This window comes from Protopterus annectens, chromosome 11.part0 (genome assembly GCF_019279795.1).
Source record: "Protopterus annectens isolate FY-2018-M chromosome 11.part0, PAN1.0, whole genome shotgun sequence".
In the NCBI taxonomy this organism is placed as follows: domain Eukaryota; kingdom Metazoa; phylum Chordata; order Ceratodontiformes; family Protopteridae; genus Protopterus; species Protopterus annectens.
In genome coordinates, this window is record NC_056745.1 from 1,135,087,927 (window position 1) to 1,135,105,515 (window position 17,589).

General features: G+C 41.8%; 1 protein-coding gene across 2 annotated transcripts in view; it reads left to right on the forward strand.

The window, feature by feature from the left end:
* The window catches only part of DENND11 (DENN domain containing 11), an 893,160-nt gene that overhangs the window by 632,819 nt on the left and 242,752 nt on the right, over positions 1 to 17,589 (forward strand). For both annotated transcript variants that reach the window (XM_044088490.1, XM_044088491.1), the window contains exon 6: positions 4,074 to 4,205. In XM_044088490.1, the coding sequence (XP_043944425.1) occupies positions 4,074 to 4,205 (132 nt within the window). The remainder of the gene's footprint in view (positions 1 to 4,073; positions 4,206 to 17,589) is intronic.

Below are 17,589 nucleotides of genomic sequence, written 5' to 3' on the forward strand. Positions count from 1 at the left end.
CATTTAGAGATGACTACCTCTGGGAATGTCTCTGGTTATCAAAAAGTTGTTGTTTGTCTTTCGGCTTTTCCCGGTTAGGGGTCGCCACAGCGGAACTCCGGTCTGCTAATGATTGGCAGTTGGATTTTATGGTGTCAAGTTGCCAGCCCGATGTCCAACCTTCAGCGAAGGCACGCCCATTCACACATGTCTTTCAAACGCCCACTCGACCGTGGGAAGGACATGCAGACTCCACACAGAAGGCACTCTCAACCCAAGCCAAGAATCGAATGGGAGAACTGTTTGCTGTGAGGCAACAATGCTACCGCTGCACCACCGCAGAAGTCTGATTATCAAAGAGTAGTAGAGAAATATCAGATAATTTGTGTAGGAGATTATATTGAAATGAGCATATGAGCTAATTGGTTCTCTGGAAGAGTATCGGATGCCTGGAATAGACTACCAAATTCTATTAAAACAAGTACTACTTTAGATATTTTTAAGATTAGCTTGGAGACTTATTATGGGGATGACTGTTTTGGTGTATTGGCAGGATATGAGGGTATAATTGCCAATGCCTGAAATATTTATATATGTACATATGAGAAAAATGCAGACTTCAGTCAGAATTATTCCTGTTTCAGGCTAGTTTGCAGATAAGATGTGTTAGAGGCACCAAAGGTACTGTTTAATGTGTTTCAGCAGCAGTTTAAATTATATCTGTAAAGTATACTAAATGATAATGTCCTTCATCTCTTTCTCTATCAAGCTGTTGACTTGTTTGCAATAAAATTAATAAATTCTGCCAGACTTTTCAGGGTTACATTCACTAAATATTGCCAAACACTAGCATTCCAGATCTTCTTCCTTAGAAAAAAAAAAAAAAAAAAAACGTGTTGATCTTAATTCTTTTATCAGTGAATAAGAGTAAAATATTTTAAAAAGTGTGCCTGAGCTGGGGTCTCCCCCTCTTTATTTTTGCTTTTTCCATCGCTGTTTGCCTAAGATTTTAAAAGCTCTGCTTGAAGGCTATTTCTAATCCCCAGGATCATCAGTGCTGTCTGATTAAACAGTTGTCATCTTGGTAATGGGCTCCACTCCACTGACTTTTTTGCAGTGACCATTCAACTCTTAAAAGACTAAATTAATTAAAATTAGGAGATACAGGGATTGTACCTGGCCCAAGACAGGATTAAAGATCTGTTCTAGTACTAACGTTAAAAAAAAAAAAATGTAAGTCAGTTGACTGCAGTTTACGCTGTAAATAAATAACATATTTAAGTATTGCATTAAATACTCCATTTTCAATGTATCCTAGCTTTTTGTGGGTTAACCTGCTTATGTACAGTCATAAGGAATATGTTCAGATGTAAAAACGAGGTATAATTAAGTTTTTGCATAACTTGAAAATCAAAATTTTTCACACTGCTGAGATGTACTTAGTTTCATCTGTGGGTTGAAAATTAAAATGTCAGTGAACCCATGGTTTTTCGTGACACATTCTGTCCCTCACCTCCACAGTAGGAGAGTAACCTGAAGTAAATGTGTGTAACATTGTTGTAGGAGTACTTTACTTATCTTGTCATAGGTTAATGCAACCTAAAATACTGATTGCTGGAGACTCAAAAAAATCTGTAAGGGCCCAGATGGTTGCGGATTTACCATACTTTGCTAAGTAATGGAAGCTTGTATTCTAAAGTAAAATTTTCAGTTCAGGCTGCAGAACATTACAGTTTATATCCTGATTTAGACATAAATATTAGTGCAGAGAGTTATGTGGTGCAGGGTCTGATTCCTTCAGACTTCATTTGTCTGCTGTTAACCAGATAACAGTTGGGGCAACTGGTAATTGGAACTAGGCGCCTGAATGGTCCCATGGACTGCAAGCGTATTAATTCCCATGAATCTGTTTGTTTTCCTGTATGCAGTGACTCTGAAAACAGCTAGTACTGTAATGTGGTTGATCGTATTTTAAAAAGGGTCCTTTGTAAACATGTTTGATAAATATCCCACACCTGATTGTAGCGGTGCTTGCCAGTTACAGTAGAAGTTAATTAAAACTCACTTTAGTGGTCATTTCAAAACTCTATGTTAATAAAACAGTTAGTTAATAAAACAGTTAGTTTTAATTAGTAGCAAATCTATTGGAATGATTCTTAAACACTATGTTTTCACTCTGAGTTTGACAAACATGGTTTAATGAAATCTACAAGTAAGTGCAATAATTGCATTATTTTTTCATTCTCATTAATACTGAATGCCATGTGACATTTAAACACACTGGAGTTTTTAGCTCTGCTTTCCATAACTTAGTATGGAATAAATCATTATGAAATAATGTGTATTTATAAGGAAATATGACAATCCATGCAAAATCATGTTTGTTTATTCCCTCAAACAGGTTTCTGTAATCATATGTGGTATATCTGCTGTGTTCCTGTTGTCAGTAGGTTGTGTGAGTGGTGGCAGTGGTAGGAAATTTGCTATGTCCGTTATTAAGCATGTCAAAAAACTCCTTCATTTCTATAAATGATTTTGAAACAAACAAGTCAGACCCATTTTAATTATATTAGTGCTTACTTTAGCTATACCAGGTGAATGCTAGCCAACTGGAAAATATAAACTGAGTTTATTTGCATAAATGGTAGCTCCTTGTCATAGACTGTGCATTATGGTAATGCAGCGCTATGCAGAATTTAAGTTGTATTTTACAGTTGTTATTGAAAATATATTTGTGAACAGAAGTCAGGTGGGTGGAAAGTCAGTCATTGACTCTTTCTGCAGCATTTATTTATTGGGTTGATCTTGTATGGAACTGTCCAACCTTATGGCTCAGTTAATCCAGAACTTGACAGAGTAGTGATTGTACTTGTGGTCTACTTGGACTTTCATGTAACCATTGACTCCATCTTACACACAAGGCTGAGAATGGGGTGGTGGACGTGATACTCATGGTTACCTCAGCGAGATTTGAAAGAATCATCTTCAACAGGAAGAATGGAGTGAGGAGGAGCAGGCACAGGCATCAGAAGGAAGGACTAACAACTCACTGGATTTGTAAAATTATTTCACGGCTAAGAGAGTGGTGAGCTCATAATGGAAAGAAAATCCACAGAGACATTCAGCGGGTCATGTGATAGGAGAAGTAATGGTGAGGCAAATGTAGCTTGGAAGAGGGTTTGTGAGAGAGAGAGAGAGCGACAGAGAATTTTGACAGCACTTAAAGGGTGGACTAGGTTGGCTTATGTCGTTCTGCCTTCAAGTTAATGTAATGTTGTATATAGGTTTTATCATCAGTGGGTGTTTGTTCTGTATTTGCATTAGTCTGTCATATTTTCAGTTTGTATGACAGAACTTGCTCTGTATGTGTTGAAAAACTTCTATCAGAGTCTGCGTCATGTATTTTTGATTAGTGTGTGTGTGTGTGTGTGTGTGTGTGTGTGTGCTCGTACGTGCATATGCACACATGTGTATCCCTCTACGCAGCCCTTTGAGGTATAGACATGCATTGCTTCTTAAAAGTAATTGTATACTCTTGTGGTTTGACTACTGTAATTAGTTATGGTTCTTCTAATGAAGGTTTTATCAGATCCACAGTTTTTGGGTTAGATCTCTGAAAAAAACAGCTTCTGCCTGACTTTGTTAGGTAGTTTTCCTATTTTTTTATAGAGTCTTCGTAGTAGTTCAAGCCCTCTTGGGACGACCCCACTTATTGTAGAACTCCACATTTGCTTTGTTTCCACAGTTGCCTTTTTTGCCCTGGGAATAATCCTCAAAAATACTATTCTTTCCGTTTTTCTAACAAACAGACTTTAGTTATTTGTCTGTGCCCTGATCCTTAATCCCCAAGAACAGCGGTCCACAAAGCAAGCTTAGTTTTATCTAGCATGGTAACCTAGTTAGCTGGCAACCTTTATCTGGCCTATATTTAGTAGTGTTTCAAAGGACTATTTTCTGTATTTAAATGCCGTGCATTCTCTTGTAATGGTTTTAATTATCCTAATTTTAAATATGTGTTAAAACAGTTGTCAAAGTTATTTTTATAAATGTTTCAGTTTAAATACTATATGTAATATGCTCTACTTTTTTCTCAGTGTACTGTTGCTGTTGCTTGGCTAATGTTTCCTTGCTTGGTCTTGGAGGAGCTATTCCAGAGTCTAAACCATTTTTCTACATCAATGTGGCTGACATAGAAGTGCTGGAGACAGAGATTTCCTACGTAGCATGTAAGTAGTTCTGCTTTGTACTGTAGTAACACAACCCTGATTTTGTTAGCTCTTCCTTCGATGAACATATTGGTGAAGTGGAGACAAGAGTAATGAATAAAGTGCAAAATACATTTAAACCGTGCAGGTCACCTAGAGGATGGCATATATTTTGGGGAACTATAAGAAGGAACTGTAGTACCACCAAGATGGAAATGACAACAGTGGCCGTAATTACAGACAACTAATGATCTTTGCAGTCATGTGGCATGTATTAAGTACAGTTGTGTAGGCAATTTAGCATAATTGCCGATGCTCTAATGTGATCACTGTTGCACTTGTAATTTTAGGGGAACTCTGCCACAGGCTGAGGTCTGATGTACAGCCAGACTTTCATAGCTAAACATCCTTCCTCCTTAGCTGTACTGGCATGATCTTTCCCTATGGGAACTGCCAGCTTTGGTGGTCTTCCCTAAAGTTATGACTGCAGTATTGAACCCCATGATGAACATAGTACAGTTGTCCTGTCAGATAAGGTGGCAGGAGGAATTGTAGATGATGGGGGCAGCATGACTTTTAGGATTGCTGAACAATGCATGTTCTATGCCGGGATATAAGTTATAGTCTATAATGCTTGGATAAGATTTGGATAGAGGACCAGGTAGATGCTTCCAGAACATCTTGTGCACTAATACATTTTATGAAGGCAGTGGTGATAGCAATCGTGGAAGTAGAATAAATCCTGATTTTTCCTTCTAGGGTCTGTCCATGAACTCAGTGCTTTGCCGATTTAAGTATGCTTTGTTTTGATCCAGGCAACCATTTCTTGTTTTTAAGAAATGACAGAAAGAATGGATCTGTTTTCCTAAAATCTTTTGTTTTGTCTCATTATTACCACAGTTGCCTGTGCACATCTAAGAAGTGTAGAATTATTTTCCCATTGTTTGTGGAGTACAGGAAAAGTACAATTGACTAGCTTTGTTTACAGCCATTGCTGTGGTTAGTGGGACTAATAAGACTGTCTTCTATATATAATATGAGTCTGCTTTAAAACACTGACACGCAAAACACTGACGACGAGAACACCGAGACCGGAAGATCGACAACTGAGATGACCGACAATTTAAAAGCATGACACTTCACATGCCCGACAAACCACAATCCCGACAATCAACAAAACAAATACCTTTTTCGAAAAACACACACACACAACACAAGCGGAACAAAAACCTTACAAACCTACACTAAACCTTACATACACAACTATCTATGCACTAACCTTAACCCAAACCCTAACCCTAAGGTCCGTCACTATCGCACATTCACCTAACCTTAACTCACTTAACCCGCCTCTAACCCTAAAGTCTGTCACTATTGCACACTTACCTTAACATGTCGGTATTCTCAGCGTCGGGCTTTTAAACTGTCGGTCATCTCAGTTGTCGATCTTCCGGTCTCTGTGTTCTCGTCGTCGGTGTTTTGCATGTCGGCATTTTCAAGTAGACCCATATATATTTATATATATATATATATATATATATATATATATATATATATACACATAAATGTACATAAATGTAAAACCATGAGATGATTGCAGCACCCCACCAACAAGCTGAGCCATGGTAGTGGTCAAAATAAAGGCATAAAATTTACTTCATATCCTACTTGATAACTGCCACTCAACAATGCTCAGCTAACTTGCACAACTGATGGCAATATCAGTAGTGTTCGACATACGCTGGACTTTACCTTTGCTGTACAATCAGAAGTGCCATTTCTTGTTAGTTATATGTGGATACATGGACATAGAGGGGGCTCTGCCTGACCCATTGCACTAAGCACAATTGCAAAAAATTGTTTACTAAGTTCTTTTTGGACATGTATGTGGTATGTTTATCCATTTTTGACCAGACTAAATGTTGGAAATGGGAATATAGGACAGAGGAGAAAAGGAAAAGCAATTAGAGGGTAGAGCAGTAAGTGAGCAAATAAGGAATGAGCAGAATGGAGATGGGGGTTAGGAGAAATATTTTTTTCCTTTTTTGTGAAAAAGGTACATATTTATAAGAGAATGGAAACTTCAGGAAGGAAGGTAAGAGGGGAAGGTTAGGTAGCAGAGAAAGACACAAGACTAACAGGGTGTGGGTTAATCCAACAAGGGAAGTGGACCACAATACTGAAGGAGATATCAGACAGTCAGAGGAGTTGACAGTAGTGACGAAAAGATTCTTAAGCCAACAGGGGTGGGCATGTACACAAAAGGGAGGGGAACACCAGGCTGGGGGAATAAGACTAGGTATTAATACATATTTAAATGAAAAAAAAAAATGCTAAAATGTTTTTTTTTTCCAGTTAATGTATGTTTGCCTATGTCTTAAGTGATAATTTAATAAAGATGTTAAAAAAAGGATGACAAGGTATAACTATATGCAGTCTCTGCCAGCTGAGACACAGTATGAGATTACAACATCACCTTGGGTATTGTCACCATGAAGTCTTGGCTTAGAAGGTGGAGCTTGTGTACAGTAGGGATGCAGCTTACTGACAATATCTCCATATGGCCAATTCAGGCAAGCAACCGTAACATTCCTTCAATGTTAATTTGATATTATATGCTTGTATAAAAAAGCCTGAGCAAAATCCTTTCCTCGGGTAAAATATAGAATCCTGTACAACTTCTAAGCATGACTTTATCTGTGCTTTCTCAAGTTACTTGTGCAATCCAATTTTATCAGTTATGCATAAACAATAAATTCATTTTTTGGCAAACATATTTATTACAATTCACTGTCCATATTTTTACAGCTTGTATATGACCATTTATTTTTTATCTGTATTAGTATGTTAGTAAGGTCAAAAGGCTAACCCACTAGACAAAAGTTCCTCTTTCTTTAGGAGTGACCTGGGACCACTGGTTAGGTGCATACCTCTCAAATTGTCCACATTTGGTACATTTTGAAAGTTAAGAGGTTGAGAGGTATAGTTAGTAGTGACCTGCTCAGGGCTGCATAAGAGGCAAATGAAAACCAAAGAAATTGGTTACAGCTACTGGCTGAAGCTCATTAGTAGTCCATAGCCTTTCTTCTGCTGCACTAAACTGTCATTCACAATCAAGTCATCTTCATCACTGGAATGTCATCAAGGCAGCACTGTATTTGGAAAAAATCCCTGCAACATCGGATACATCACTTTCTAGCATACTACTACTAGTTCAGGCACCATCAGATAGTTATATCTCTACAGACCTTTGTGCATACTTAGTAGCAAATACTGTTTTGAAGTTTCTTCCATTTATAAGTACACTTGACTTGCCAATCCTTAGAGTTTGTTGATCAGAGATATGAAACTACTTTCTGTTGTTGTAAGTGGATACAGTATAGTACGTAAAACTTGGCTGATGGTCACACTATCCTTCCATAAATGTACACATTTCAAGCTTATCTTTTGGCACAAATACAGAGTGTCTGACTCTGCCACTGGTGACTGTAGCTTGAGATGCTGGTGGGCTGGCTAGGGAGAGGGGGTGGAATAGAATGAAGTGGCCAATGGCTAGTTGTACTGTCACAAGAGAGGATTTGTCAAACCAGATGCTGTTGTAACCTCAGATAGAGACTAGGTGCTTCACAAGTCTTTCTAGGGTAAAATTGGGATGGGGGCAATTATATCCTGACATCTTTGAAGAAGCTGCTGTCACAGCTATAGACTTTGACTGACTTGCCATACACACATGATGAATCCCAGCTCCATACTCATAACTCCTCATTGTTTCCTTTGCTCTGCTGAGCTAATATTGAGGTACCACAAAGTCCACTTCATAAAGGAGTTAGGAGGCCCACCTTGTGAAGTATCGTACACATGATTTTCCAGTAAGAAGGGAGTCTTAGGGGTATCTGGAATTGGATGAACATGGAAGCTGGGTAGCAGCTTAGGGAGAAAGATTAAAATCAAATCAAAGTACATGAATGAGTGAATACAAACATCTCCTTTGTTGCCTTTCTTTAGGATTGACAATATTGCTGTTGTCTACTCCATGTTACTATTTTTAATGTTCCATCATTTTCCATATTTTGCTAATCATAATGAACCTTTTTTTCAGTTGTTGCAGCTCCATTTGTAGCTTCGATCTCAGGCTGCTGAGCAAGCTTTGTGGGACTCAGGGTGACAGTTATCAATGTCAGATCCAGAAATTTATAAAAGTGGGCATCTAGCCATATAAATCACCTGTGTGTTAGGAGAAACCTCAGCACTGTAGGCAGTTGGCTGTAGCTCTCAAAAAGAGGGGACACGCACCCTGCACCCCCTGGGTCTGCCACTAATTGTGCTGGTTGTCTGTAGATTTGAGGCTATTATTTCTTTCACTGTTCCATTTCCTTAATGAATACAGGCACATCTGCCTTTGTTACAAAGCTTTATAGCTGTATTAGTGGCACCTACAGTGATTTGATAGAATGCCATCTTATGATTACTCTGTGTATATGCTGTCTTTTAAACAGGTGTCTTCCTGATTACTCCCCCCCCCCCCTGTCCACAGACACACACACACGTCCAACACCTGATTTCTACCTTCACATATTACTGACACTTTAATTTCATATGTAATCTGTTAACATTACTGGTGGTCACCAAAGAAGACAACAAATGTAGCTGCATCAGTGCCCAGTTCAATCTTTAATTTCAGTCCAACTACTTTTATAGCGATGCACTGTATTTGTCCATTCCTGTCCAATAATGTATATAGTATCATGCATTGCTGACTTTTTTTAGACTAAATTCCACAGCACCTCTCATTGCTACCTCGTGTGTTTTGTCTGACCATTTGTTCATTCTGCTTTGTCTTGCTGTTATCTTTCCAACCTCCTTACCACCCATTATCTTATGCAGTCAATTATTCTGGCATTTGTGGTAGTATTTTTATATGTTTTTCATGTGATGAAGTAGCAGTCATTTGCATTATGATAGGTTTGCAGCAATAAATACACACTTGTTTCTATTTAGCTTACTATTACTTGCCTTTGGTTATAGTTCCACAGAATTCATTTTAGCTGCTTTTATGTCAATGGCATTGTTCAGAGCTTTTTCTAAGGTTATATGTCTTTTGATGATGACCACTTCTTATGTACAACAGCAGTATGATTTTGTCCTCAATTGAATCAGTCAGCCCCATTTTAAATTATTTTTGTTCTTATAATCTATACAATCACACCATTTTTTCCTGATATGTGGATATTCATCCTAAAGATTTATTTTATTAACCCTAAATATTTCTGTAATGACCTCTGTCCTTAGGTTCAAGTAATTTTGTTGAAGCTTACTTTTTCTATAGCTACTCTTCTTCTGTGCCTGCTGGCAGTCAGCTCCACAATTCCTTGAACCCATTCACATTTCTGCCAGTGTGGAGCCCCACCATGATGGCAAAAGCAAACTGTAGTGGGTTCATAGTGTAGTCTGCCATGCAGATGGTTTCTGCTTTCACTGGCTTCTACCATTTCCAGCAATGAGGGCATTTCTGTAGGCCGTAACCCCTTCCCTGGTGGTTGACATATGCATCTGCATAACAGGGACCTACTATGTTATTCACATCTCTATGCTTGCTTCCGTGCACATGTTAATGGGAACCACCATCACCATCTTGGTAGAGCACAGGTAATGCCCATAGTCCTGGTGATTTTGATGCTTTGTAAACACCCAGTTTTCTGATGGCAGTTGGCTGACAAGAACTGCTACCCCATCTCCCCAAGATGGAAGAGCTGGCATTGGCTGACCACTTCCATCTTAATCCCCTGGCTGAATGTTCCAGCTCATTCGCTGAAATGCAAATCATCTGTATCGTAGTCGGGACTTTATCCCTGTATGCTGCAGAACTGAGCTTGAAGTTTGATTATGAGTTGGACTTTTATGCATACCTCTCAACGTCTTTGTTCAAGAATTTTGGACAAATCCAGGAATAATGGAGGACGAAGACCCAACTTTTAAATATTATTCTAATGCTTGTAAAAAAAAGTTAGTAGGACAACAGGTTTTGCATCAACATGCATATTTTGATCATTAAGAAGTGTTAAAATGACTGGCATTATTGACTGACTATAATCCTCAGTAATTTATTTGAATGTGAACTAAAGAACTGCCAGAAAACTCGCTTTATTAAGTCTTGAGCACCTTGGCAACGTGCTTTTTAAAGACTTCTAAAATCATTTCAGTTATAAAACTACTAACATGTGACCTAATAAATTCATCAACAAATCAACTAAAACACCAACTATAAAAAATAAAAGTTGGACAGTGAAACTTATTCAATTCACTGAATAAATAAATACACTTAACTATTTAGCTGTATAACTGTATAATGCCTTCCTGTTTAATTCATTATTTAACCCACCAGACTTTAAATTTTAAAATAAGATCTGCTTCCTTCCTGAGCACCACTGTTTCAACTGCACCATCACACCTGACATCTGGATTTGCTGTACTTGCTTTAATAACACGTATTTCCCCGTGTGTCTGTTTTTATATCACTAATGTGTTCTTGCAGTCTTACCTTAAAATTCTTTTTTATCTGACTAATATAGACTACTCAGTCAACATATTAAAAAGGCCACAACTTTAGAATTACATGTATAAAAAAATACGTTAGACAGATTGTTTTGTATTAATCTATTCTAGCTTCTTTGTGACGTTTATTTTTACTACATCTGCCATAGGGAAAAATTCCATGTGGCACCATTCTACTGGGCAATATGTTCACTATTTTGTAATACCTAAACGTTGTCATGTCTTGAATATTTTTGCCTCTTTTATAAGCGACAACCAATTTAAGATATTCTCTATTCTGTTGTTCATCATCTTTCTGTATTGTCCAGCGTTTTCTTAACAATGATTAAGCTACATTCGTAGATGTACCATATTCTGTTACAAAGTACATAATCTTTTTTTTTTGGTGTACGATCTAATGTTTTATTTCCCTCATACTCGGGCATAGTAATTTTTTCTCTCTCTATTGCATGCTTCAAAATACGCTTCCTTAATTATTTCTAATTGTAATTTCTTTCTTAGTCAGTTTTACCATACTCCATAGCAATGTCTTTTGGCTTTTCCTGGTTAGGGGGTCACCACAGCGGATCACCGGTCTGCATATTGATTGGCAGTGGTGTTTATATGGTGTCAAGTTGCCAGCCCAGTGCACAACCTTTGGAGAAGGCACACACATACACACACCACCTACCTGCATGTCTTTAAAACTCACTCGACCACAGGGAGGACATGCAGACTCTGCACAGAAGGCTCTCTGGCCGAGAATCGAACCGGAGAACCTCTTGCTGTGAGGCCACAGTGCTAACCACTGTACCACCATGGCTGACTTTTACCATACTCCATACTTCTTTCAAAAAAGCCTATAATTTAGCTAATTCTTAAAAATCTGCTAATGGTAGAGGTCTTAATTAACCAACTTCTGAATGTGTGTTTCAGTTAAAAACTTCAACCTTACTCCATTATTTAACTTTAGCATCCAAATATATATTTGTGTTTTATATTGCTGTATCTATAGATATAGAGCTATATAGTTGTGTGTGTGGTGTGTATTTATATTTATGTATATCTTTCTATCTCTCTCTCTCTCTCTTTGTGTGTGTGTGTGTGTGTGTGTGTGTGTGTGTGTGTGTGTACATATATATATATATATATATATATATATATATATATATATATATATATATATATATATGTACACATAGGTATCTGTTAGAACGTCGAAAGCATGGTTCATCGAACCGTTCTTTGACGAACACACTTTAGCGAAAGTGCATAACATCAAATATGTACTTTCGCTAAAGGAGACTGAAAAAAGGAGAAAACATGCTGTTTGCATGTTTTGTTAGTTGTACATCAACATATACTGTTGCTGTACAGCTAACAAACCTCTTGGGGAGATCGCGGTACAGTGGGGATGAGGGAATATTCCCTTTTCCCCATTGTAGTGCGATCTCGGAGTTAGAATATTAAATTGGGGGGGACGCAGCCCCCCCTCCCCCACATGGGTGGTGGAGGGGGGGCTTGCCCCCCTGCAAAATACTGTTTAGAGGTTGTTAGTCTGGTTTTTGCCGATTACAAAAAACGGCTTTTGCAAAAGTGCGCATTCGATATAGTGCATTTTCGCTTTTATGGGCTTCGATGTTGTTAGATCGATGTTGTCTGCTTTCGATCTAACAACATAGACCCATATATATATATATATATATATATAATGTTAAGTTGTCAATCTCGCCTTCATTCTTGCTTGATGGGTTCGGAGCCGATCCCTCGGCTCCGACTCGGCACTTGCTTTAGCTCGAGAACTCCTTTTACCAGCTCGAGGCAGCCCCATATCCCATGATGCAAGGCAGGAAGTACCTAGATCTCGTTTGCCGCTTCGCTTGGGAGGTCTTCTCTTTACCAGCTCCTGGTAAGTAATTCACATTTGTGACTTTTAAGCCCCTTTTTAGTTAAAAACTTTTTGTTTTGATAGTTTAACTTTAAATTTAACTGTTTCTGACAGAAATCCCTGTCTCTTTTAATTTTTTTTAGTCAGTTAATTTCCCTGTCCCATCCCCCCCCCTGTTAGGGTGTGTGTGTTGGTATTTTTTACTAAATACCTTTTTGGTATTAGTTTAATTTAATTGGACTGGTGTGTGTGTGTTTTTGTTAGGCACCATGTCTAAAGAGAGGGTTTCAGGTTTTAAGAAGTGTGACTCGTGCTGTCAGAAGATGTCTCTGACAGACGGTCACACTTCTTGCCTGTACTGTTTAGGCCCTCTTCACCTGCAGGACTCCTGTGCTATTTGTCACTCCTTCAGCCAGAGAGTCCTGCAGGAGAGAAGAAATAAGTTGATTCTCAGGGGTCTTCTTAAGCCGGAGGGCTCTCCGGCTAAGTCGGCCCCACAAAATCAACTAAATCTGCCAAGACCCAGGCTTCTGTTTCTAAGCCTGTGGCCTCGGCTCCGACTCGTATAGAGTCGAGATCTGCTTCGGCTGGAGCCGATTCTGGATCCACTAAGCTTTCGGCGCCGATGGCTATCGGTGCGAATCTGCTGACCACTGTGGTGTCGGTTCCGACCGGCTCCGACACCCACGCACGGCATCGGTGTCGGCTCCGATCGGCTCCGACACCCATGTGGCACAGGCATCGGTGTCGGCTCGATCGGCTCCGACACCGTTACTGTGGCTGTATCGGCTCCGGCTGGAGCCGATACATCGAGCGTTCTGCCAGCTCCGAAATCGGTGCCGACAGGATCAGTAATATCGGCTCCGATGACCCATTCCAGGAAGAGGTCGAGGTCTCCTTCCTTGGAGCCGATACTTTCGGCTCCGGCCTCGCCTCTTCTTTCGGAACGGAGCCATCGGAGCCGATCTTCAAGGTCATCCAGGTTGTCAGACCATGACCTAGAGAGAGTGGTCAGTAGATTGCTCAAGTCACAGGTACTGGCCCAAATGCTACACAGTCCATCTCAGCAGACGACTGTTGGTCCACATCCCGTTACAGTTCCTCCTTCAACTCTACCCCAGAGCTTGGAGTTGGAGTCTTCGGGCATGGTTACTGCTATGGCTGGAGGACGGATACCCCCTTCTGTTCCTTCAGCCCCTACTCTTATCTCCTCTTCCTTAGAGGGATTCGGTGGTCGGGCTTCCATGGTCTCCTCCGAGGGGGTGAGTGGCATCGGACCCTTGTCCGAACCCGCTCTTCCCCTTGGAGCCTCGGCCTTGGTGAGCTCGGCTCCGACATCTGCCTCGGAGACTTCCCTTTCGGTGGCCCCTGGAGTTCCTAGCTCTTCGGAGCGGGGCCTCTCGGACCTGCCTGGGAGGGGAGCATTCGAGGTGATGAAGAGTGTACTGGCCACTGGTATCAGTCAGCAGTCTCTTCCCGTGGCTCCTCCCTCTATTGTACCTGTTGACATCTCTGCCACTTCTCTTGCTACAGGACCCAGAGATCCTCCACCTCAGGTTTCCCCATTGGGAATTTCCCCCTCTTCCGAGGATTCTCCTGATGTTTCGGGAGATCCTCCTAGGAAGAGGACTTGTAAGAGGAAACATGTAGACTCCCCTGAGTCTGTCACTTCGGATACTGACTTTGATGAGTCAGAGGGATCCCTAGATCCCCTCTGAGGATGTCTGCTTCTCAGACAACCTAGAACTTCTGAAACAGAGGGAAACTGGCCCACCAACAATCCCTCTGAGGATGAGTCAGTATACCTAGAGGCGTTTGGATCTCGGCCCTCCACCTCCTGGGTGTCTCCGCCTTTCGCCCCCCTTAGGCGGGTTATTGCACGAAGGCGTGGACAGCTCCTGACTCTGTAGAGCCAGTCCCTAGGAGGCCTTCTAAATTTATAACTGCCCCTAGTGACAAACAATTCCTTACCAAGGGTGTCCCGCTGATGCCATGGTGGTGGCTGCGGCCACCAAAAGGAACTTGCAGATCCTTCCGTGCCGTCCATCCTCCTAATAAGGACTCTAGGACCATGGATAGGTACGGCAAGCGGATGTTTTCCTCAGCGACCTTTGCTATGCGTTCGCTGAATTATCTTTGTCACTTCACCAGACTCCAGAGAGATATCCTGAAGGAGCTGGGAGAAGTAGTTCAGGATCCTACAGCTGCAGGGGCCCAAGAAAAGATTGCTTCGCAGCTAGGAACCCTCAATTCCATTGCTAACTCCTCCATGCGGCTAATATCTTATGCTGCTGATGGAGCGAGTAGAGCCGCAGGCACAGGTGTGGCTCTTAGGCGCCAAGCCTGGATGCGGCTATGTGATTTTGCGGATCCCTTTAAGGCGTCCTTCACAAATTCTCCCTTTGATGGGTCAGCTTTGTTTGGCCCTCAGGTGAAGGAAACCTTGACCAGGTGTGAGCAGGACGGCAAGACTCTTTCTGCTGTTGGAGTCCGTTTTTCCACCCCTTCTAGGCCTTATCCCAAAGGACAGAAGGGTGGGAAGATGTGGTTCCGTAAATCCCAAGGAGTCACGCCGGATTCACGTGGTCAGTTTACCCCTAGAGGCAGAGGGGGTAACAACAACACACGCCGCTCTAGAGGCAGAGGGGGTCCGAAGAATCAGGGCAACAGGGAGTCCCTTCCTGAGAAGCCCTTTCAGCATCCCTGAGGTGTTGCCCGGCTGTCCCTCCTTGGAGGCAGTCGGGGGAAGATTATCACTGTACCCAGAAGCCTGGCATTCCCTCACTCAAGACAGATGGGTACAGTCGATCATATCCAAGGGTTACATAATTCCTTTCGAGGTAAGTCCCTTTCCCTCAAGTTCCCTTCCAGATGTACCACCCGGTCTAAGGGACATTGCAGAGTCAGAGATCGCAAAACTACTGCAAAAAAGAGCCATTCAGCCAGTCACAATAGACCATTCAGAGCCCGGAATCTACTCGAGGTTCTTTTTGGTCCCCAAAAAGACGGGAGACTGGAGACCAATATTGGATCTCAGCAGACTCAACAAGTCTGTCAGGAAGACAAGATTCCGAATGGTCACTCTTCAGTCAATTCTGCCCTTCTTACAGAAGGACAACTGGATGTGCTCAATAGATCTTCAGGATGCGTACTATCACATCAAAATTCACAGACGCTCCAGGAGATTTCTCCGCTTTCGGCTGGGGTCCAGTCATTTCCAGTTCAGAGCCCTGCCCTTTGGTCTCACTACAGCCCCAGAGTGTTCACCAAATGCATGGCAGTGGTCACGGCTCACCTGAGACGTCAAGGATTCCAGGTGTTTCCGTATCTCGACGACTGGCTCCTGTCAGCCACCACCAGGCATCAACTTATACAAGCCAGGGATTACACAATAGACCTTTGTTCTCATTTGGGCATCTCAGTCAACTACAAAAAGTCATCCTTATCGCCCTGCCAGTCTATTACCTTCATAGGCGCAAACTTAAACACTGTTCGGATGTCAGCTACCCTTACAGAACAAAGAGTTTCAGACATTCAGACTCATGTCAGGATCATTCTGGCCAGCAAGAAGGTACAGGCCAGAATGGTTCTAAAGGTGTTAGGTCTTATGGCTGCGGCCATCACTCTTCTTCCCTGGCTCGATTCTACATGCCTCCTTCAGTGGATGCTGTTCACACAGTGGTCATACCAGCAACTCCCAATGCGTCACCAGATTCTGGTGACACAAACATGCAAAGAACATCTTGCTTGGTGGATCACATCGTCTCAGGTTCACCAAGGCAGGTGCTTTGTATCTCCGTCCCCGATAGCCACTGTCACCACGGATGCCTCCCTGATCGGGTGGGGGGGTCATTATCAGGGCAGGATGGTTCATGGGACGTGGCAACCGTTCGAGTACCATCTGCACATAAATGTCCTGGAGATGAGAGCAGTGCTTTTAACGTTGCAAGCCCTCAACGACTTTCTTCCCGTAGGGACAATTGCAGTCCACACAGACAACATGTCTGTAGTTTGGTATATCAACAAACAGGGCGGAACCAAGTCCTACCCCTTGTGTCGAGAAGCGCTCAGACTATGGCAATGGGCGATCTCCTCTCATCGGTTTCTGGTAGCAACGCATATCCCTGGGAAAACCAACATTATAGCGGACAGATTGAGCAGAGCTATTCTCATGCCTCACGAGTGGTCTCTCAAGCAATCCATAGCGGAAGAGATTTTTCTGGAATGGGGTCGTCCATGTTGCGATCTTTTGCTACTCCCAAAACAGCAAATGTCCAGACTTCTTCAGCCTCTTCCCTCTATCAGGCCATCCCCAGAGACGCTCTGACCCAGGATTGGCCCCAGGGACTTCTTTATGCCTTCCTCCTTTTCCTCTGATCCCTCAGGTGATCCAGAAAGCTACCGCTTTGAGAGCCAAATTGATTCTCATTGCCCCTTACTGGCCTCGACAAGTTTGGTTCCCGTTCCTCCATCATCACCTTTTGGTGCAGCCGTGGCATCTGGACCCAGTGCCAGATCTACTGATTCACCAATCCGGTCAGCTGCACCGGTCAATCCCTTCTCTCAACCTCACAGCATGGTTGCTCCACTTCCTTCCTTAGCCAGGCTTCCTTTGATCTCTAACCCTGTTAGAGACATCATAGTAGCTTCACTAAAATCCTCTACCAGGAGGATTTACACAAGCAAGTGGAAACGTTTCTCTTATTGGGCTAAGGCCCAAAATATTGATCCTTTTACTGCCCCTGTTCAGGCAGTTCTGGACATCTTAGCAGAGATTTTCCATGCAGGCTCCTCTTCTTCCACAGTCAGAGTTCAGTTGGCTGCTATTTCTAATTTTCATGTCGGGATAGCAGATCATAATATTATGTCCCATAGGCTCTGCAGGGCCTTTTTGAAAGGAATTTTCCTACTAAAGCCTCCAATTAGGAATCCTCCTCCTCAGTGGGATTTAAATTTAGTGCTGACATCCTTGATTCTTCCCCCCTT